Below are 16,392 nucleotides of genomic sequence, written 5' to 3'. Positions count from 1 at the left end.
GGCAACTGGGCCGGCTTCACTTTACACCATGTTTGATAAATCTCACCCATTATCTCTAAACGAGAAACCATATATTTAAAGGGGGGTTTAACTGAAAATGCCATTAAAGTCTGACAGAGGGGACCTCATCTATCCTGATAATGGACATATCCAGTCCCTAGTCTTGTCAGGAGCCTATTTCTCTATTAAAAAGAGGTTCTCCGCTATTGACAATCCTTTGACAATAAGCAGATCACAAAGTGTCTCCCTTCTGGGATGCACGGTGATCTTTGAGAGAAATTAGATAGTAAGTGTTCAGTTTGCCTGCAGCCCCACCACAGGTGAAACAAAGTGTTAAACATTGCCTATTCAAATCTATGATAAAAGGACAGGACAGGTCCCACAAAGCATGGGACACTCTTGATGAGGATCTTTGCATATGAAAATAGGTATTCTATATTTAATAACTTCTTTCATGACAATGGGAGAGACAGCTCTCATGTGGCAAAAGTGACAGCACCCCTTAAACCAAATGTAAACTGTGCCAATTGCCACAAGACATAGCAAAGAGTAATGACGACATCTTGAATTTTAAAACCTACAGGATCACAGTGGGGACTCGGAAAGCAGCACACAGGCAGTACGGTATTGCATACTTTATCTCATGGTCTTTCCAGGATCACACGGACAGCATACACATTCAAAGATGAATTCATAAAAAGCTATTAGACTGCAAAGGTAATGTCACTGACATGGTGGTATATCAGATTGTACGTACGATCAATAGCTAAAGAACCAGTAAGGTAGAAAGTCCAAAGTTTTTTTGTATTTATTTTTTTAACTCTCGATCTCTTGTTCCATACATCAGAGCTGCAAAAAGATCATCGAAAATTCATCTTGTTTTTTTTTTCCCCGCAGTTGCAATCACATAGTCCAGCGACCGGGAAAAAAAAATCTAAGCTAAATCTATGATAGAAAAAGTGTCAGCATCGAGTTCACATGCAAAATAATAATAATAATAATAATAATAATAATAAAAAATGAAAAAAAAAACCTTAAGTTGCACTCTTCCTCCTAGCTTGCAATGGACAGGTGTGCGCATACCATCAAATATGTACAAAGGTTGGATAATAATAAAGCCACCTGTCCCTCTGCACATGCCGGGCCGCAAAGCAGCCAGCCCTTACTAATCCATCAAACCAGTATCTTCGGAAAAGCAAGAAAAACTTAAAAAAAAAAAAAGGCTTTGAAACCGGCAAACGATCTCTCCCCTATCAGTCGTTGTACAAGGCCCAATGGACTCTCCTAAACGCAAGGGTGCTGCCTGGCAGACTTAAAAGTAAAAAGAACAAGCCAAAAAACACACCGCATTGGAAGAGCAGAGTGGTGAATAAACTCAGCCTCTTCCACCGCTGTGCTACACGCTGAGTTCTGTCGTCCTCAGGTTAGAAAAAAAAATTCATGGAGTGAAAACTGACGTCTGTCCTCAAAACGCCCAGGTCCTCCTCTTCAGCTCAGGTGGATGGGCATGTAGTCTGGCCGCCTTGTCTGGATGATTTTTGGTTTGGGTTTGCCCATGCCATCTTCGTCTTCTTCAACCTCCAGTTCGTTTTCGGGATCACTTTCGCAGACATGCACGACCACGCTGGGGGTGGTATCTGTGGCAGCGTGGAGTTCATACTGCTCACCTGTGAAGAGTGAGGGGCAAGCATAAATAGCCATTATAGAAATTTACTTACTCTTTATTTGCTTATTCTGTAATCAAAGTGGGTGGCCCTAAGCAGTGACTGATGGCCTTTCTCAGAGAAATAACTGCCAATTAGAAGGTAGGACCGCCCACTTGACTCCAAAGCTTGGAACAAGCAGAGATTCAGATGAATAAAGGACAAGTGCTTCTGAATCTTTTCCCACAATGATATACATCAAGCTGCTCAGCTCCTGCCGCTCTGTTTTTTAATGTTCTCTTTAAATGCCTCCTCAAAAGATCACAAGTCAAGGTCATATGGCAGCCCTTGTAGCATTGATAACAAATGATTAACAAGTTTGCAGAATGCTAAGCCCTGCATTACTTTACTGTGCATCCAGATCCTCCTGGAGAAAAGGAGAATAAGCATAGCAAGTTCACATGGACAATCAGATTACAGCCGCTGGCTGTAGGGACACCTGTTTTGTTTCCCTGCAGTGCCACCACTGGAGAACCTAAGTATTACACAGTGTCTATTCAGATTAATGGATTGTCTGGGTGATGTGGGACAGGGCAGGTCCTCCAGAGCAAGAGACGCTCTTTGTTGCGCTCTCTCTACTTTAGCCAAAAGATGAGGGATTCTAATAGAATCTAAAAAGGGGTTTTCTAATGAAAAAGATAATTCCTTTAAAATAAAAATACTATTGTGGATAGCAGAATTATAAAGGCCATGGACACTGTTATCACCCAGTATATATAGGATAATAAACTATTATATTGGAGGCATAAGGGAGAATGACTGCCTGGAAAGCAGGTTCCATCGGAGATTTCTCCTGGTAACCCGAGCCAATTTTCCCACATTAGTAAGAGGATGAGGCGTAGTTTGTCAGCTGCGTCCTGGGATATTTTTTTCCCCTTTTGCCTAATGTAGGAAAAATGTGCTACATAGAAAAAAATAACTGGATGAATGTGTCTGGAAAGAATGGAAACTTGGCCCCACGCATGTTCTATAATCAGCAGCTATTTCTGGACGGCTCGGAGGAAACCTTCTCTGTCAATAGGTTCTACTTCCTGCGCGAGAAAAGAAGTGACCACTGTGCAACACGAGACGTGTTCTGGCTCACTGCTTCTAGTATCTATACAATGAACCAAGCTAAGTGGGAGCAGAGCTGTATCCTTTTCTGTCTTCAGCTTACATGTGGTAATACAGCTCAGTACAATTGAAGTGAGTGAAGGTAAATTGCATTGACAAAGACAAACTGAAGACAAGGATGGCACTGTGTTTGCAAGAAAGAAGCTGTGTTTTTTCTAACCCTTGATAACCCTTTGAAAACATGTTGTTGGGATCAGTAGTGAGACTATGCACGACCACCAATATTTATTGCATTTGCTGATGTCTATCAGTCAGTATATATGTAGCAGTGCCTACCTGGTCCGAGCTTGGAGATGGCGTATAGGAGATCGTAGTTGATAACCGGAGTGGCGTCATCTGCCTGTTTCCAGCCCACAGGAGGGGAGGCTGGAGGGGAGATGAGGAACTGCTTCTCTGGGTTTGGTGGTGCCAGGTGTGAACTTCCTATATGCAATGTCTACAAAAGAACAAGACAGGGACTATTGACATATACTGTTCAGACAGACGTGTCAAATTCATACTCAGCAAGTCCCTTTATCCAACAATTGCTTATATCCATAAAATATGGACTACTATTAAGCCTTTGGGTGATGAGTATAATTGCCACCATTACATAGGTAGCCACTCTACCGACCTATGCGGCAATACAAGTTCCTACGGCTATAATGTTGGCTGACACAACATCTGCAATGGGTACTATGTCAGCCTTAGTGGTCAAAGGGCTAACAAAGCACAATAAGTATGTGAAGTGTGAACAGTGGCTCAGACGGACCTGTGCGAAGTACAGCTTGATTTCCTTCCCCAGGAATTCTGTCTTGTGTAGCTGAATTCTGGCCTCCGCCGCTGACAGTGGGTTACTGAAGTTGATCCTCACCCTCTTGAAACTCTTAAAGTACTGGAAAGTGGAGTCTTTATCGTATGCCCTGAACAGAGACTCGAATTTGGTCTGAAAGAGAGGAATTTGAAACAGTTAGATGTGATGACTCTTTCACACATAAAAAGGTACAAAACAGGATTAGACTTATTCGTCCCACCATATCAGTAATGTTTCTGAGCACAAGGAGTCCATTGTATGGGGGTAGATCTATGCTGTTCTCATTCTGGATGATTTTATATGAGCAGCAGTGTAATATGAAGATATCCTGTGTAACACTGAGGAGGAGGAGGAGCGTGTTTTTCTTCAGCGTGCTAAGGCTGCAGCAGGCTGTGTGTGTGTGCTATGGCTGTATTAGACTGTGTATGTGTGCTATGGCTGCAGCAGGCTGTGTGTGTGTGCTATGGCTGCAGCAGACTGTGTGTGTGTGTGTGTGTGTGTGTGTGTGTGTGTGTGTGTGCGCTATGGCTGCAGTAGACTGTGTGTGTGTGCTATGGCTGCAGTAGACTGTGTGTGTGTGCTATGGCTGCAGCAGGCTGTGAGTGTGCGCTATGGCTGCAGCAGGCTGTGAGTGTGTGCTATGGCTGCAGTAGACTGTGTATGTCTGCTAAGGTTGCAGCAGGCTGTGTGAGTGCGCACGCGCAATGGCGGCGGCAGGCTGCGATGATTCAGGAACTCAGATGCTGACAGAAAGCTGATAAATCTGGGCCTGTGTCTGACCCCTCTTTATCACTATGGCTGACCCCTCTATATCACTATGTCTAATCTCTCTATCAAAAGATATCTGGAATTGTTAGCAGTTTTAAAATATTAAGTATAAATATTTATAAATATTTAGTTCGAAACAGAGAAGATTGTCAGCAGGAAAAGACCTCCTGCTCCATCTAGTCTAGTTGTGAGTTGTTCAGGACATGGAGGCTGGAGACTGGCTGCATCGACTGCACACACAGGAGAATCTGCTTTATATCTTTCCTTATTCCCTTAGAAGTCGCCCCAGGATCATGTAGGACATTAGGGAGAAGCTGCTGAGCCAGATTTACTTTACACCAGTGTGATAAATAACTCCCTGGTGTCTGACTGGCCATTTATGAAGGAACCGGAGTCGGAGTCTGATAAAACCTTAACTCCTATTGGCTGTAATAAGGAGAGGTGATGGAGAATATAATGTGTGCACATGTGTATAGAGAATTGTTTGCTCTATATAGTTTTCCTTACCCTGTGCCTCTCCAGTTGTTGAAAAACTACAACTCCCAGCATGCCTGACAGCTGTAATTCTGCAACCACTGGAAAGCAACACTGCTGAAAAACACTGCTGTATAGGAACGCTAGCGACACAGTCTGAGTAATATACTCGGCAATTTTCGTGGAGTGCATTAAGCATCCAGCCCCATATGACAAATGAATGGCATTTGTCTCTGCTGCCACCACACCGGGTAAAGTGCCGATTAGGAGCCTAAATGACGGCCCATCGACAAAGAGACAATGACAAATTGTCTGTACAATAAATGAATATGTTTTCCACTGCAGCAGCTGTCGCTTTCCTCCTGAAAAGAGCAGCTGTCACTCCCCCCGTGGAAAGAATGTCACAGTAAAGACAGGAAAAACGCGTCGGCTTAATTCACTTGTCAGCGATGATGCTGCCCCTCGTAAGACGCCATCCAGGGCACATAAGACTGGTGGGGTGACGGTCACCTGTCACCTGTTCTCTCTTATGGTTAATTAAACAAGAAAATGGAGAATTTGTGTGTCTAAGATGGTGGCAAATATTACCAAACACTACAATGATAACTATGACACCAGCGAAGTGTTGCTCATTGCTATGATTATGTATTGTAGTGTGTAGAAGAATTCATGAGCGGCTATGACAGATGGCAATATACTCTTTACATTCATCTATCTATGGTGTTCACATCATATATGTGGCGTAGAGGGAGGACAAGCGGCATGTAATGTGATATTTGTCTGTATAGCTTTTACACTTTTGTGGTAGATCCAGTTATAGTCTATAAGATCTCTTGGGAGATCCCTAAAAATTTGTTTGTGTCCAGCTTGGTTTCCTGTGGATCTGTGACCAAGGCCTGAAACCTGGAAACCTGGCTGCAGATGGTTATTGGGGATATTGATGGACCTCAGTGACTACAGCACTTTACATCCAATGTGGCAGAACCTGTGACAGAGGTGTGAAAAGAGTGCAAGATCCATCCATCCACTATCTATCTATCCATCGCATATCTATCCATCTATCGCGTATCTATCCATCTATCGCGTATCTATCCATCTATCGCGTAGCTATCCATCTATCGCATATCTATCCATCTATCGCGTATCTATCCATCTATCGCGTAGCTATCCATCTATCGCGTAGCTATCCATCTATCGCGTAGCTATCCATCTATCGCGTAGCTATCCATCTATCGCGTAGCTATCCATCTATCGCGTAGCTATCCATCTATCGCGTAGCTATCCATCTATCGCGTATCTATCCATCTATCGCATAGCTATCCATCTATCGCATAGCTATCCATCTATCGCGTATCTATCCATCTATCGCATAGCTATCCATCTATCGCATAGCTATCCATCTATCGCATATCTATCCATCTATCGCATAGCTATCCATCTATCGCATAGCTATCCATCTATCGCATAGCTATCCATCTATCGCATAGCTATCCATCTATCGCATAGCTATCCACCTATCGCATATCTATCCATCTATCGTGTATCTATCCATCTATCGATAGCTATCCACCTATCGCATATCTATCCACCTGCCTACATCTATGTATCTCATATTTATCTATCATCTCTTTATACATCCATTCAATACTGAGACAATGCTGACAGCAATATAACAAATGACAATAGTCCTATAGAAGCGTGCATCCCTCTGGTATAGAATAACCATATACATAATACTACAGCACCTTGTTACCCCACGTACCGTACACCTAGTAATCTAGCACCTTGTTGCCCCGTGTACAGTACACATAGTAACACAGCACCTTGTTACCCTGCGTATAGTACACAAAATAATCCAGCACCTGGTTACCCTGTATACAGCATATGCTCTTAGTATCACACTTCTCCACACTGACCAGCAGGGGGCAGTCAGCCTTTACATACTTGGCATTTCCCTGTACATAATTATGATAGTATGGGCTGTCCACCAGCCAGACTAACAACAATCATTGCCCCAAGAGGCGGACATGTAATGTTGTTACATCTGCAAAGAGGTCCAAAAATTCAGGCAATAAATGAGGATATTATTGTGCTGCAAAAGCCATATGCAGACCCCAATACCAATGATCACACTTTACTTCCCATCATCCATCAGGCCAGGTATAATTCGTGAATCAAAAGGATAAAGGGTCCAATAACTGCCCCCTTGTGTAGTAGGGCCCTGTCCAAGGGCCACTGCCATAGGGGGTCCACAGCCCCTTTGTCAGTAAGAGTACAGGACAAAGTGTCTGCGCTCCTAAACGGCATTTTATTAACCGAAATTAAGCATATGATATTCCTACAGTATTAGGTGAGGGCCCTTTGTATATGGACACAGCCTTAGCAACCAATCAGAGCACAGATTTACTTTTCCTGAGAAACGAAAGCTGCCCTGTGATTGGTTGCTAAAGCAACTAATAAGGAAACACTTTGTTGCCCCCTAACAGCCAAACAGAATGCAGCTTTCATTTTACCAGAAAGTGGAGCTCTAGTTGGTTACTATGGGCAACAAAGCCAGTTTCATAACAAAGTATATTAGAAAGTTGCAGAATGACACATAAAAAAGAGATGGCGGCAAAGCCAGGTGTTTGTCCCTATGGTCTACATAGCAGTCTGTGTATCTGATACCTGGTCCTAGGGACAGTCCTGTTCACACAAATAATAACAATCTGCAAAACAAATCCATGCAAACCGCATTGGTTCCAGATTTGTTGCTACAGATCATATGAAGGAGGGGGGAGGGAATATCTAAATTATATTATACACTGAAAAACTCTACTGTCCTTTTCAAACTGTATTAAAAAAAATAGTAAAAAATTCCAAACATACTATAATACAATATAATAAAAAAAGTAATAAAGTATATAATGATATCGAAGTAATAATCTATAGAATGATATAATGCAGGCAGATCTATATGAAGACACAAGGTCAGCGAGCGAACAATAATTATAACAACGCCCCTCTGGCCAATAACAAGCAATCCACTGACATCATTATTATTAATATTAATTTGTATAGCGCCAACAGATTCCGCAGCACTGTTCACGGGGTGCATCCTTGGCAACAATGGCGACACTGAATCCTACAAACTTACTAAACAGGGACAATGCAAATGAATGAAGCAGAGTCAGCTCCAGGCTGATTCACTTCCGTACATCAGATTTTTTTTTTTTTTTTGTATCATACTTTTTTGTGCATGCATGGATTTTATTCTCAATAAGCAGAATGTTTTAACGCATCACATTAGGACTTTTTTTAACGCTCATAAATGTCAATGGATTAAAGTTTGTAATCTCTCATTGCTCTCTTTAGGAACCACAGACCATAATACATATAACAAAGTGTCACTTTTATTTCGTGTAGTTCACCATCCTCTATTAAACTCAGTGGCGGTCTAAAGAGTGACACTGTATACTTTTTATGCAAAAATTGGTGCGATTTCAACGTAAAAAAAACATGTAAACCAGAGCTGCATTCACAATTCTGCTAGTGCTTTAAATTGTAAGTGAAAAATCCATATTTAATCCAGATGTGAGAATAAGCAACGAACCAATATCTTGTTGGTTGTACATAGCACATACAATGATCCTAATGCTTTCTTTTTAGCACAGTTGACTGTGCCACGACTGTCAACAAACGTGCCCTATTGTGACGTCACAGCATATTATTTGCGAGGAAAAAAAAAAAACGTATTCGCAGAATCAGCTCTGCTACATCCAAATGTAATTCCATATCAAATAATGATGTAAAAGTAAAATAAACCAATGGAAAACTGGGCTTACCCTGACGTCGTTCTGATAGAAGATATCGTTCTCAGACACACAGGCCACCAAGGAGGCGAAGCTGTAGTTAAAGTTACTAAAATGCATCTTGAGTGTGTGCTGAGGGCAGAGCGGAGCTGACTATGAAGTTACAAGAACTGAGCAGGACACTTAAGGAAGCAAAGTCTACACTAAACTGTGTATATAAGGCGCCTGCTCCAACTCCTCCCAGCCAAACTCTGCAGATTGGGTCCTATGGGGCAGCAAATTCCTGAGCAAACTCCTGTTCCAAGTAGCCGGGAAGAAGGACGGAGCAGAACTGGCTGGGAAGGGGGTGACGTCAGCCTTAGTCACTTTCCCTATGCTAATTAACTTTTTTTTTTTTTCTTTCTGCTTTGCAGGATGGAAAAACAGCTGAGGTTTGCATAGCAGTTCCTTTATCAGGACCTCTGGCTACATAGTTTCCACAGCTAGTAATTCCATTCAACACTCAGGCTACATGCTCGCTCCACTTGAGCCTGTCTTAAGATGGAAAATGTTAATGCATGCAGCCCGGCTGGACACACAGACATTATCCGAGAGGAGAAGGGAAAGGAAAACACAACAAGGCGGCTGTGAGTAAATTAGGAGGCGAAACAATGTAACCGAGACAAGAGACAAGGGGATGTGTACAAACATTACTTATCCTTATACTTCAGAGCTGTGCTTACTATTCTGCTGGTGGAGTTGCTGTGTACATACATTACTTATCCTGTACTGATCCTGAGTGACATCCTGTATTATGCTCCAGAGCTGCACTCACTATTCTGCTGGTGGGGTCACTGTATACATACATTACATTACTTATCCTGTACTGACCCAAAGTCCTATATTATACTCCAGAGCTGCACTCACTATTCTGCTGGTGAAGTCACTCTGTACATACATTACTTATCCTGTACTGATCGTAACATCCTGTATTGTACTAAAGAGCTGCACTCAATATCTGTATAAAATGACAGCAAGCAGAGATTTAGCTAACAGTGATGAATGAATACCGAAAGTCTATTAGAGAGCTGTATAATCCCTCAGCACATGAGGGGCGGATCGTCTTCTAGAAAGGAAATGAGGGCCTGAGGCCTGGTCCCCCCGGACAGGGAAACAAGCGTTGAATTATTGACCACAGGTTACTAATGCATGTGCAGCGAGGACACTTGAGGAAATATTAATGCTCAGAGGGAAAATATGTTCTAACAGCGTTCAGTAATTACAGCTGTATACCGCCATCACAGCTCCCCGGACACATAGTTAACCGCTTCCTGCTCACACATTGTATATACTTCAGCTGGGGAGTGTTGGGTTACATATGGTTAAAAGGGTTATCCAGCGCTACAAAAACATGGCCACTTTTACCCTCTCTTTTCTCCAGATTGGGTGACGTTTCAAACACAGTTCCATTGAAGTAAATGGAGCTTAACTGCAAATTGCACCTAAACTGGAGACAGGAGAGGGGGGAAAGTGGCCATGTTTTTGTGGCACTGAATAACACCTTGGGGCTGGGTTCACACTACGTATATTTCAGTCAGTATTGTGGTCCTAATATTGCAACCAAAACCAGGAGTGGATTAAAAACACAGAAAGGATCTGGTCACACAATGTTGAAATTGAGTGGATGGCCGCCATATAACAGTAAATAACTGCCATTATTTCAATATAACAGCCGTTGTTTTAAAATAACAGCAAATATTTGCCATTAAATGGCGGCCATCCACTCAATTTCAACATTGTGTGAACAGAGCCTTTCTGTGTTTTTAATCCACTCCTGATTTCGGTTGCAGTATGGGGACCACAATACTGACTGAAATATACGTAGTGTGAACCCAGCCTTAAGATGCATCCTTAAAGGGGTTATCCAGGCCTAGAAAAACATGGATGCTTTTTTTTGCAGAAATAGCACTTCTCTCGTCCTCAGTTTGGGTGTGGATTTTGCAGCTCAGTTCCATCGTAATGAATAGAGACGAATTGTAATACCACACAGCCGGGACGTCAGCAATGGCTTTATTTTTGCATGAAAGTAGCTGAAGTAGAAATAACTGGCACCAATTGGGACTTATTGAGGTTCTCCACTTTGGACAATACCTACTTTTCTCTGCTGCGCCACTGCACCACCACTGGGTAGATTAGGTAGTGTACAGGGTCCATTAATGCCTGTATAATGCAGGGCAGAATAGGTCCCCCAGAGAGGAAAACGCTCTTTGTAACCACTCTCCACTTTGGTCACAGAGAATGCCTTTCTTTTAACTTAGAATTCCTTAATAGGAGAACTGGTTCTCGAAACTCAACAAGCCCTTTAAAAAGTAAGTGGCCACCAATGGTCTGTAACATAACATTGTGTAACAGAATAAGCCATAAATGCCCAACTGGTTCAGGAACCATCACCTATCTGGAGAACAGGGGCCATAGTCTATGGCAGCAGATACAGATGTGCCAGTAATCGTGTTTACAGTATGTGCAGTAAAATCCTGTCCTACTCCAGAGCATACACACCATACCAAACCTTGAGATTACACACATTCTTACTCCAACCTATAAAACCATACTATACGGTAGAACTATATAGGGTGCACAGGTAGCCGTTGAATCCATGCCTAAGATATGCCATGACTTTATAATAGCTGGGGATAGCTAACCTCTGCTTGCTTTTTTCCCGGCACAGCAGTACCCCAGACACACACTGAGCAGGAGTAGCTCTTTTATAGTGAATGGAGATGTGCTGCAGTTCCCAATACCAGTATGCAGGAACCATTTACTAGAAGATCCAGCACTTACGACCCTTTTACACTGGACGCCAATATGAGCACTGATCTAGAAGTTTATCCCAAAGAATAGATCCAATTGGTCAGTAATTGCCCCATGTAAACATCCCTTTAATCAGCACTGCAGACCCTTTTACCTCAGGATCAATGGTGGTTTCAGAGGTCACACCCCCACAGATCATAAAGCCGGGCTCTGTGACATATAGCTTTATAGTTTGGTTTATATGATCCCACTGATCCCGATCTTATGACAGATACAGCTGATCTTCCCATTACGGAACAAGTGACAAAGCAAAACCCTGAATAAGAGAACAACAAATAAAGGAAACTGGCCAGGACAGGGCGACACCCTGACATAAGAGAGGACAATGTTCCATTGGAATTATTGTTTTCTGAATAGTGCAGATTGCTCTGGATCTGTATCGGCCTCGCCCCGAGTGCGGGTTAGGATCCTGCAAGAGATAGCGTGAACACTAATGTCCACTTAATGTGTTTGGAGCTTCTGTATCTGATGGCAGATTACAATTAGACTCTTGATAGATCATGCACAAAGGAGAAAGTCCCTGGAATAACATGAGACTCTCTGTCTGTTGTGCACATAAAGCAGAGAGACCTCAGATGAACTTCCTGGAAAGTACAGACAGAATCGACATTGAGAAATTTTTGATCTTGGGGGCACCTTGCAGGTACAGCAATGAGTTACGAAGCCCAAAAAATGTGGCGATAACCTGCTCAGGTCTGGTGCCCGGCGCTAATGACTGGTATGACTTCTAAGCTGGGAAAAGACATTAGGTTAGGTCAGCCGAACCTGACAATTTTGGGAGGATCCGCCAACCATGTAGAATGTATGGGGGACTCTCCCCTGAAGAGATAAAAAGGACAGAGAGGGGACGGGTAACCTGGATTTCAATTTACTGAGTATTTTTGTTCCATGCAACGGCATGCAAATACTATAGGGCTAACATATGGCACTTTTTTTTAGGCACAATATGCATGGGAGATATTTATGCACCGTACAGAATGGGTCCTATAGCGCTATCGGCAATTTCCAATCTGTGGCTACCATGAAAACTAGAATTCCCAGTAAGGATACACATGGTGGTACATTGAAGGTCAGACTGGCAAGGGCAAAATTGTTCCAGGTGATTGCTTTGTGGCACAAATGGCTACTGGTTTAAAATAAAGCCCCACAGCCAAAAGACAAAACTAGCACCCATGTCTTCTGTTTCATGGGGGTTGTGGCCCTTAGGTCAGGACTCAAAGCCCTGCCCCCTGAAGATTAAACTGTAGACTGTAAACTTTGCATGACTCAGACTTATGGCCCTATTCCACGGAACGTTTGTCGTTCATAAATTCGCTAAAACGACCGCTCGTTAACGATTAATTCACGACTATATTTTGCGAACGACAACATATAACACGTGAACGATAACGATTACTTTGCGGTCGTTACATGCTCGTTTAAAACGTTCGCCGGGGTGATAATTTGAATACAACACACCTAGTTTTTCAACACATTGGGTGAACGATTTCACGATTTCTAATTCAACAAAACGATTAGCGAATTATCGTTGAAAGACTAACGATTTTTTTTCGACATGTTGAAAAACATTTTATAACGACTGAACGACGATTTGGCTGTAGTCGTTCGATCGTTTACATCTATTCCACGGAACGATTATCGTTAATGAGCGGTCGTTTTAGCGAATTTATGAACGACAAACGTTCCGTGGAATAGGGCCATTAGGTTATTGAACTATTTAATTGTTCAGCAGAGATGTAACCTAAAACACAGGACCCCAATATAACGTCCAGGCAGGGCCCCAACGACCATTATAATACTGGTGTGGGAGAGGGGCCTGAGTGAGATTTCCACCCCTGCACCCTCTAGTGTCACACTACTCATCCACAGAAACTATGCTAGAACTGATATGTCCCTGATGCTGTAATCACCTTGGCGTCTCTCGGAGAGACGCTCAGTTATCCCAGGGTAAATATTTGTGCACTTGAGTCCGGGATCATGTTGTGACAAGTTACTTTCTGCAATGGATGATATGTCATCTGTTGGTAGATCCGACACCTGACAAAGTATGCAAGTATGTCAAAACTTTTCAAGAGTATGCCAACTTTTGTATCTTCTATCCACCTTGCCTTACCCCATGGCTGGACAACCCCACAAGCCATGTGGCCAATGCAATAGAAAATTGTTGCTGGTACCTAATTTTTTGGGCTTCTCTATGTAAGTTCTTATGGCAAATTAACTGCCCTTAGAGTTGTCTACATGACTCCTAAAGTCAAATAGTTGGTCCATCCTAATATATAGAATGACCATAGCCACATTAATATCCAGCCTTTTGTGCAGGTAAGGTAGCCCTGGTGACTTCCCCATAACATTTATGGTATACCCTTGGTAGCTGTTCCACAGAACAAGTTACACCAACACACACATCCATTATCTAAACTGTTTGTACTTTTACAACCAATGCTGAGAATACTGTACCTACATATATTAGATTAGCGGCTGCATTGGCAGACACGTGGGAATGTGATAGATGTCACCATCAGCAGCTTGTCCAGAACTGTTGTCACCTCTGGAGAGTAAGAGGCGGCCTGTGATCTACCTCCCGTTTATAGAGGGAGACATCGCTACTAAGGGGAGAAATAAAATTAAAGTGTCCTGGATGAGCGAGAGTCATTACCGATAATTTCTTAGAGCTGGGCTCTTTGTGTCTACAGGATAGTGATAAAAAAAAAAAATTATATATTATATAATATATATATATATATATATATATATATATATATATATATATACATACACAGTATATATATATTTTTTTATTTTTTATTTTAATTTTTTTTAGTTAGGACAAAAAGAGTGCCTCAGTTTTATTGAGTGCTGCCCCTCAGCACTGATCTATCAGCGCAAACATAAATGTCAGCACAGGAGTGAAGGCCCAAGGCCCCTCAAACATATTAGTAATTTCTATTCACTATTGCAGATGGGATTGGACCCATGGACTTTGGCCTGGAAGGCAAAAAAATAGCTCAAAGGCTTTAGGTCTCCTTCACATTTGCTCAGTTCCCTTCTCTTCTGGAGCATGTTCCTTCATATTAGTTGTAGGTTTATTACTAAGTTACTTCTATTTTGCGGATTTTATTGGTCTGCTTGTGGAGCTGCAGGTTCAGAGTTCAGTGGGCGTTCCCTGTGAAGCATGTACCCGCATGTGTGGGTTTCCCCCACTGCTGAGTGTAATCAATCTTGACCTGCTCTGAATAAGGAGGCTTCTACAGAGGTCAGGACTGGACATCACCAGGATTATGTTCACAGTCCGTACCCAAGGAGCGGCAGCTGCACCTGTCTGAATAGGAGCTGCATACACACAAAACAGTAGCAGAATATTTGCAGTGGTGCCAATTTTTTTTTCCATTAGAAAAGGTGGAGCAGGCCCTTGACATTTCTCATTCTACCTTCCAGCGATCTGTAGAGAATGTGGCGGTGCTCACCCGCAGAGCAAGAAGGAAGAAGTATTTATGTATTCTGAGATGTATAATACGTGCCATACATTATGTACCGCACACCCACATCAATTGGGCCGGTGGGGAATATGTGTTCAATAGGAAAGAATGTAAAATGTAGAAAAAAAATTATTTTGTTCAGAGGTGACTGAAAGAACAGAAATTAACAGCAACAGTAATAGAAGGGGAATGGTTAGGGGTTAAAGGGGTAGTGCGTTGTAAAACATTTTTTCACTAAAAACCACACATTACAAAGTTAAACAACATTGTAATATGTGTTATTTAAAGGACAACTCCCACAAAAAATTTTTTTTGCTCATTTAACACACATTACAAAGTTATATAACTTTGTAATGTGGTTAAATACCCGGCCTGGCCCCCTTCCCCCACTTTCGGACCCCCGACCCCCCACCCCGGAAGTTAAAGAATGTATACATTACCTATTACGATCGTCACGGTCCTCTTCTCCGGGGCGGCATCTGGTGACGACGACGTCAGAGCCGAGGGGCGGTCCGGGTCTTCTTCCTCCTCGGCGTCTTCATGCAAAGTGAATGGGGATGAAAAGGCTGCTGGTGCACATGCGCACCAGCAGCCTTTTCATTGGCTGAAGCGCATCACATGGCTTCCAGCTTGCTCAGCCCTGATTGGCTGAGCTTGCTGGAAGCCATGTGATGCGCTCTAGCCAATGAAAAGGCTGCCGATGCGCAAGCGCACCGGCAGCCTTTTCCATCCCCTGGACCCGGAAGTCGGAGACATCGCTGGATGGCGGACGGCGGCGACGGAGAGGCGGACGGCGGGTGAATCGAGTGGCGATCGTCACCGGAGAGATGGTGAGTATGGTGTCTGTGTGTGTCTGTGTTTTTTTTTTTTTTGGGGTCCCGCAGGAGTTGTCCTTTAAGTGAATGTCCCCCTTCCCCATGTTACCCCAAGCACCCCCTCCTCCACCTTGACCATGGACCTGGAAGTGTAATACAGTATACTCATGAATCACTGTCGACCCCGGCTGCCATCTTGGGACGCACTACCCCTTTAACTACACCAGAGGCATCATTGGTGGTTTACTAGAATACAAGGGGCATCATTGGGGTGAACTACTATATAAGTGGCATCACTGGGTATTACCTAGTACCAGGGGCATCATTGGATATTAACTACAATACTAGGGGCATCATTGAATATTAACTACAATACTTAAAGGGTGGGGGCGCAATACTTTGCCTTGCCCGAGTGCTGCCAACCCATTCCATGCCACTGTCGCACACAGTATAACACGAATGGCCAATGGCCTAGACAGGAAAAAGGTTCCCCACCCCTGCTCTAGGTAATCGAAGCCCTGAACAACAGCCCAGTTTGCCCCACCGTAAACTACACCTTAACCAGTTTCATTATCTACTGACACAGTGGGACATCAGACAGGTTTATTA

At 43.0% G+C, this 16,392-nt stretch overlaps 1 protein-coding gene across 2 annotated transcripts in view; it reads right to left on the bottom strand.

The window, feature by feature from the left end:
- Nucleotides 1-1,001: 1,001 nt before the first annotated feature.
- RCAN1 (regulator of calcineurin 1) overlaps nt 1,002-16,392 on the bottom strand; it is a 75,500-nt gene continuing 60,109 nt past the window's right edge. The window contains exons 1-4 of one of the 2 annotated variants that reach the window (XM_069945429.1): nt 8,676-8,927; nt 3,568-3,741; nt 3,093-3,252; nt 1,002-1,667 (exon numbers count right to left, since the gene is read on the bottom strand). In XM_069945429.1, the coding sequence (XP_069801530.1) occupies nt 1,489-1,667; nt 3,093-3,252; nt 3,568-3,741; nt 8,676-8,762 (600 nt within the window). In that variant the 5' untranslated portion in view covers nt 8,763-8,927 and the 3' untranslated portion in view covers nt 1,002-1,488. Of the gene's footprint in view, nt 1,668-3,092; nt 3,253-3,567; nt 3,742-8,675; nt 8,928-16,392 lie in introns of those variants that run through there. The other variant, XM_069945428.1, reaches the window with a different exon arrangement.

Source organism: Dendropsophus ebraccatus, chromosome 11 (genome assembly GCF_027789765.1).
Source record: "Dendropsophus ebraccatus isolate aDenEbr1 chromosome 11, aDenEbr1.pat, whole genome shotgun sequence".
Lineage (NCBI taxonomy): Eukaryota > Metazoa > Chordata > Amphibia > Anura > Hylidae > Dendropsophus > Dendropsophus ebraccatus.
The sequence above is the reverse complement of the archived record's forward strand: the minus strand, read 5'-3'. Positions and strand labels throughout refer to the sequence as shown.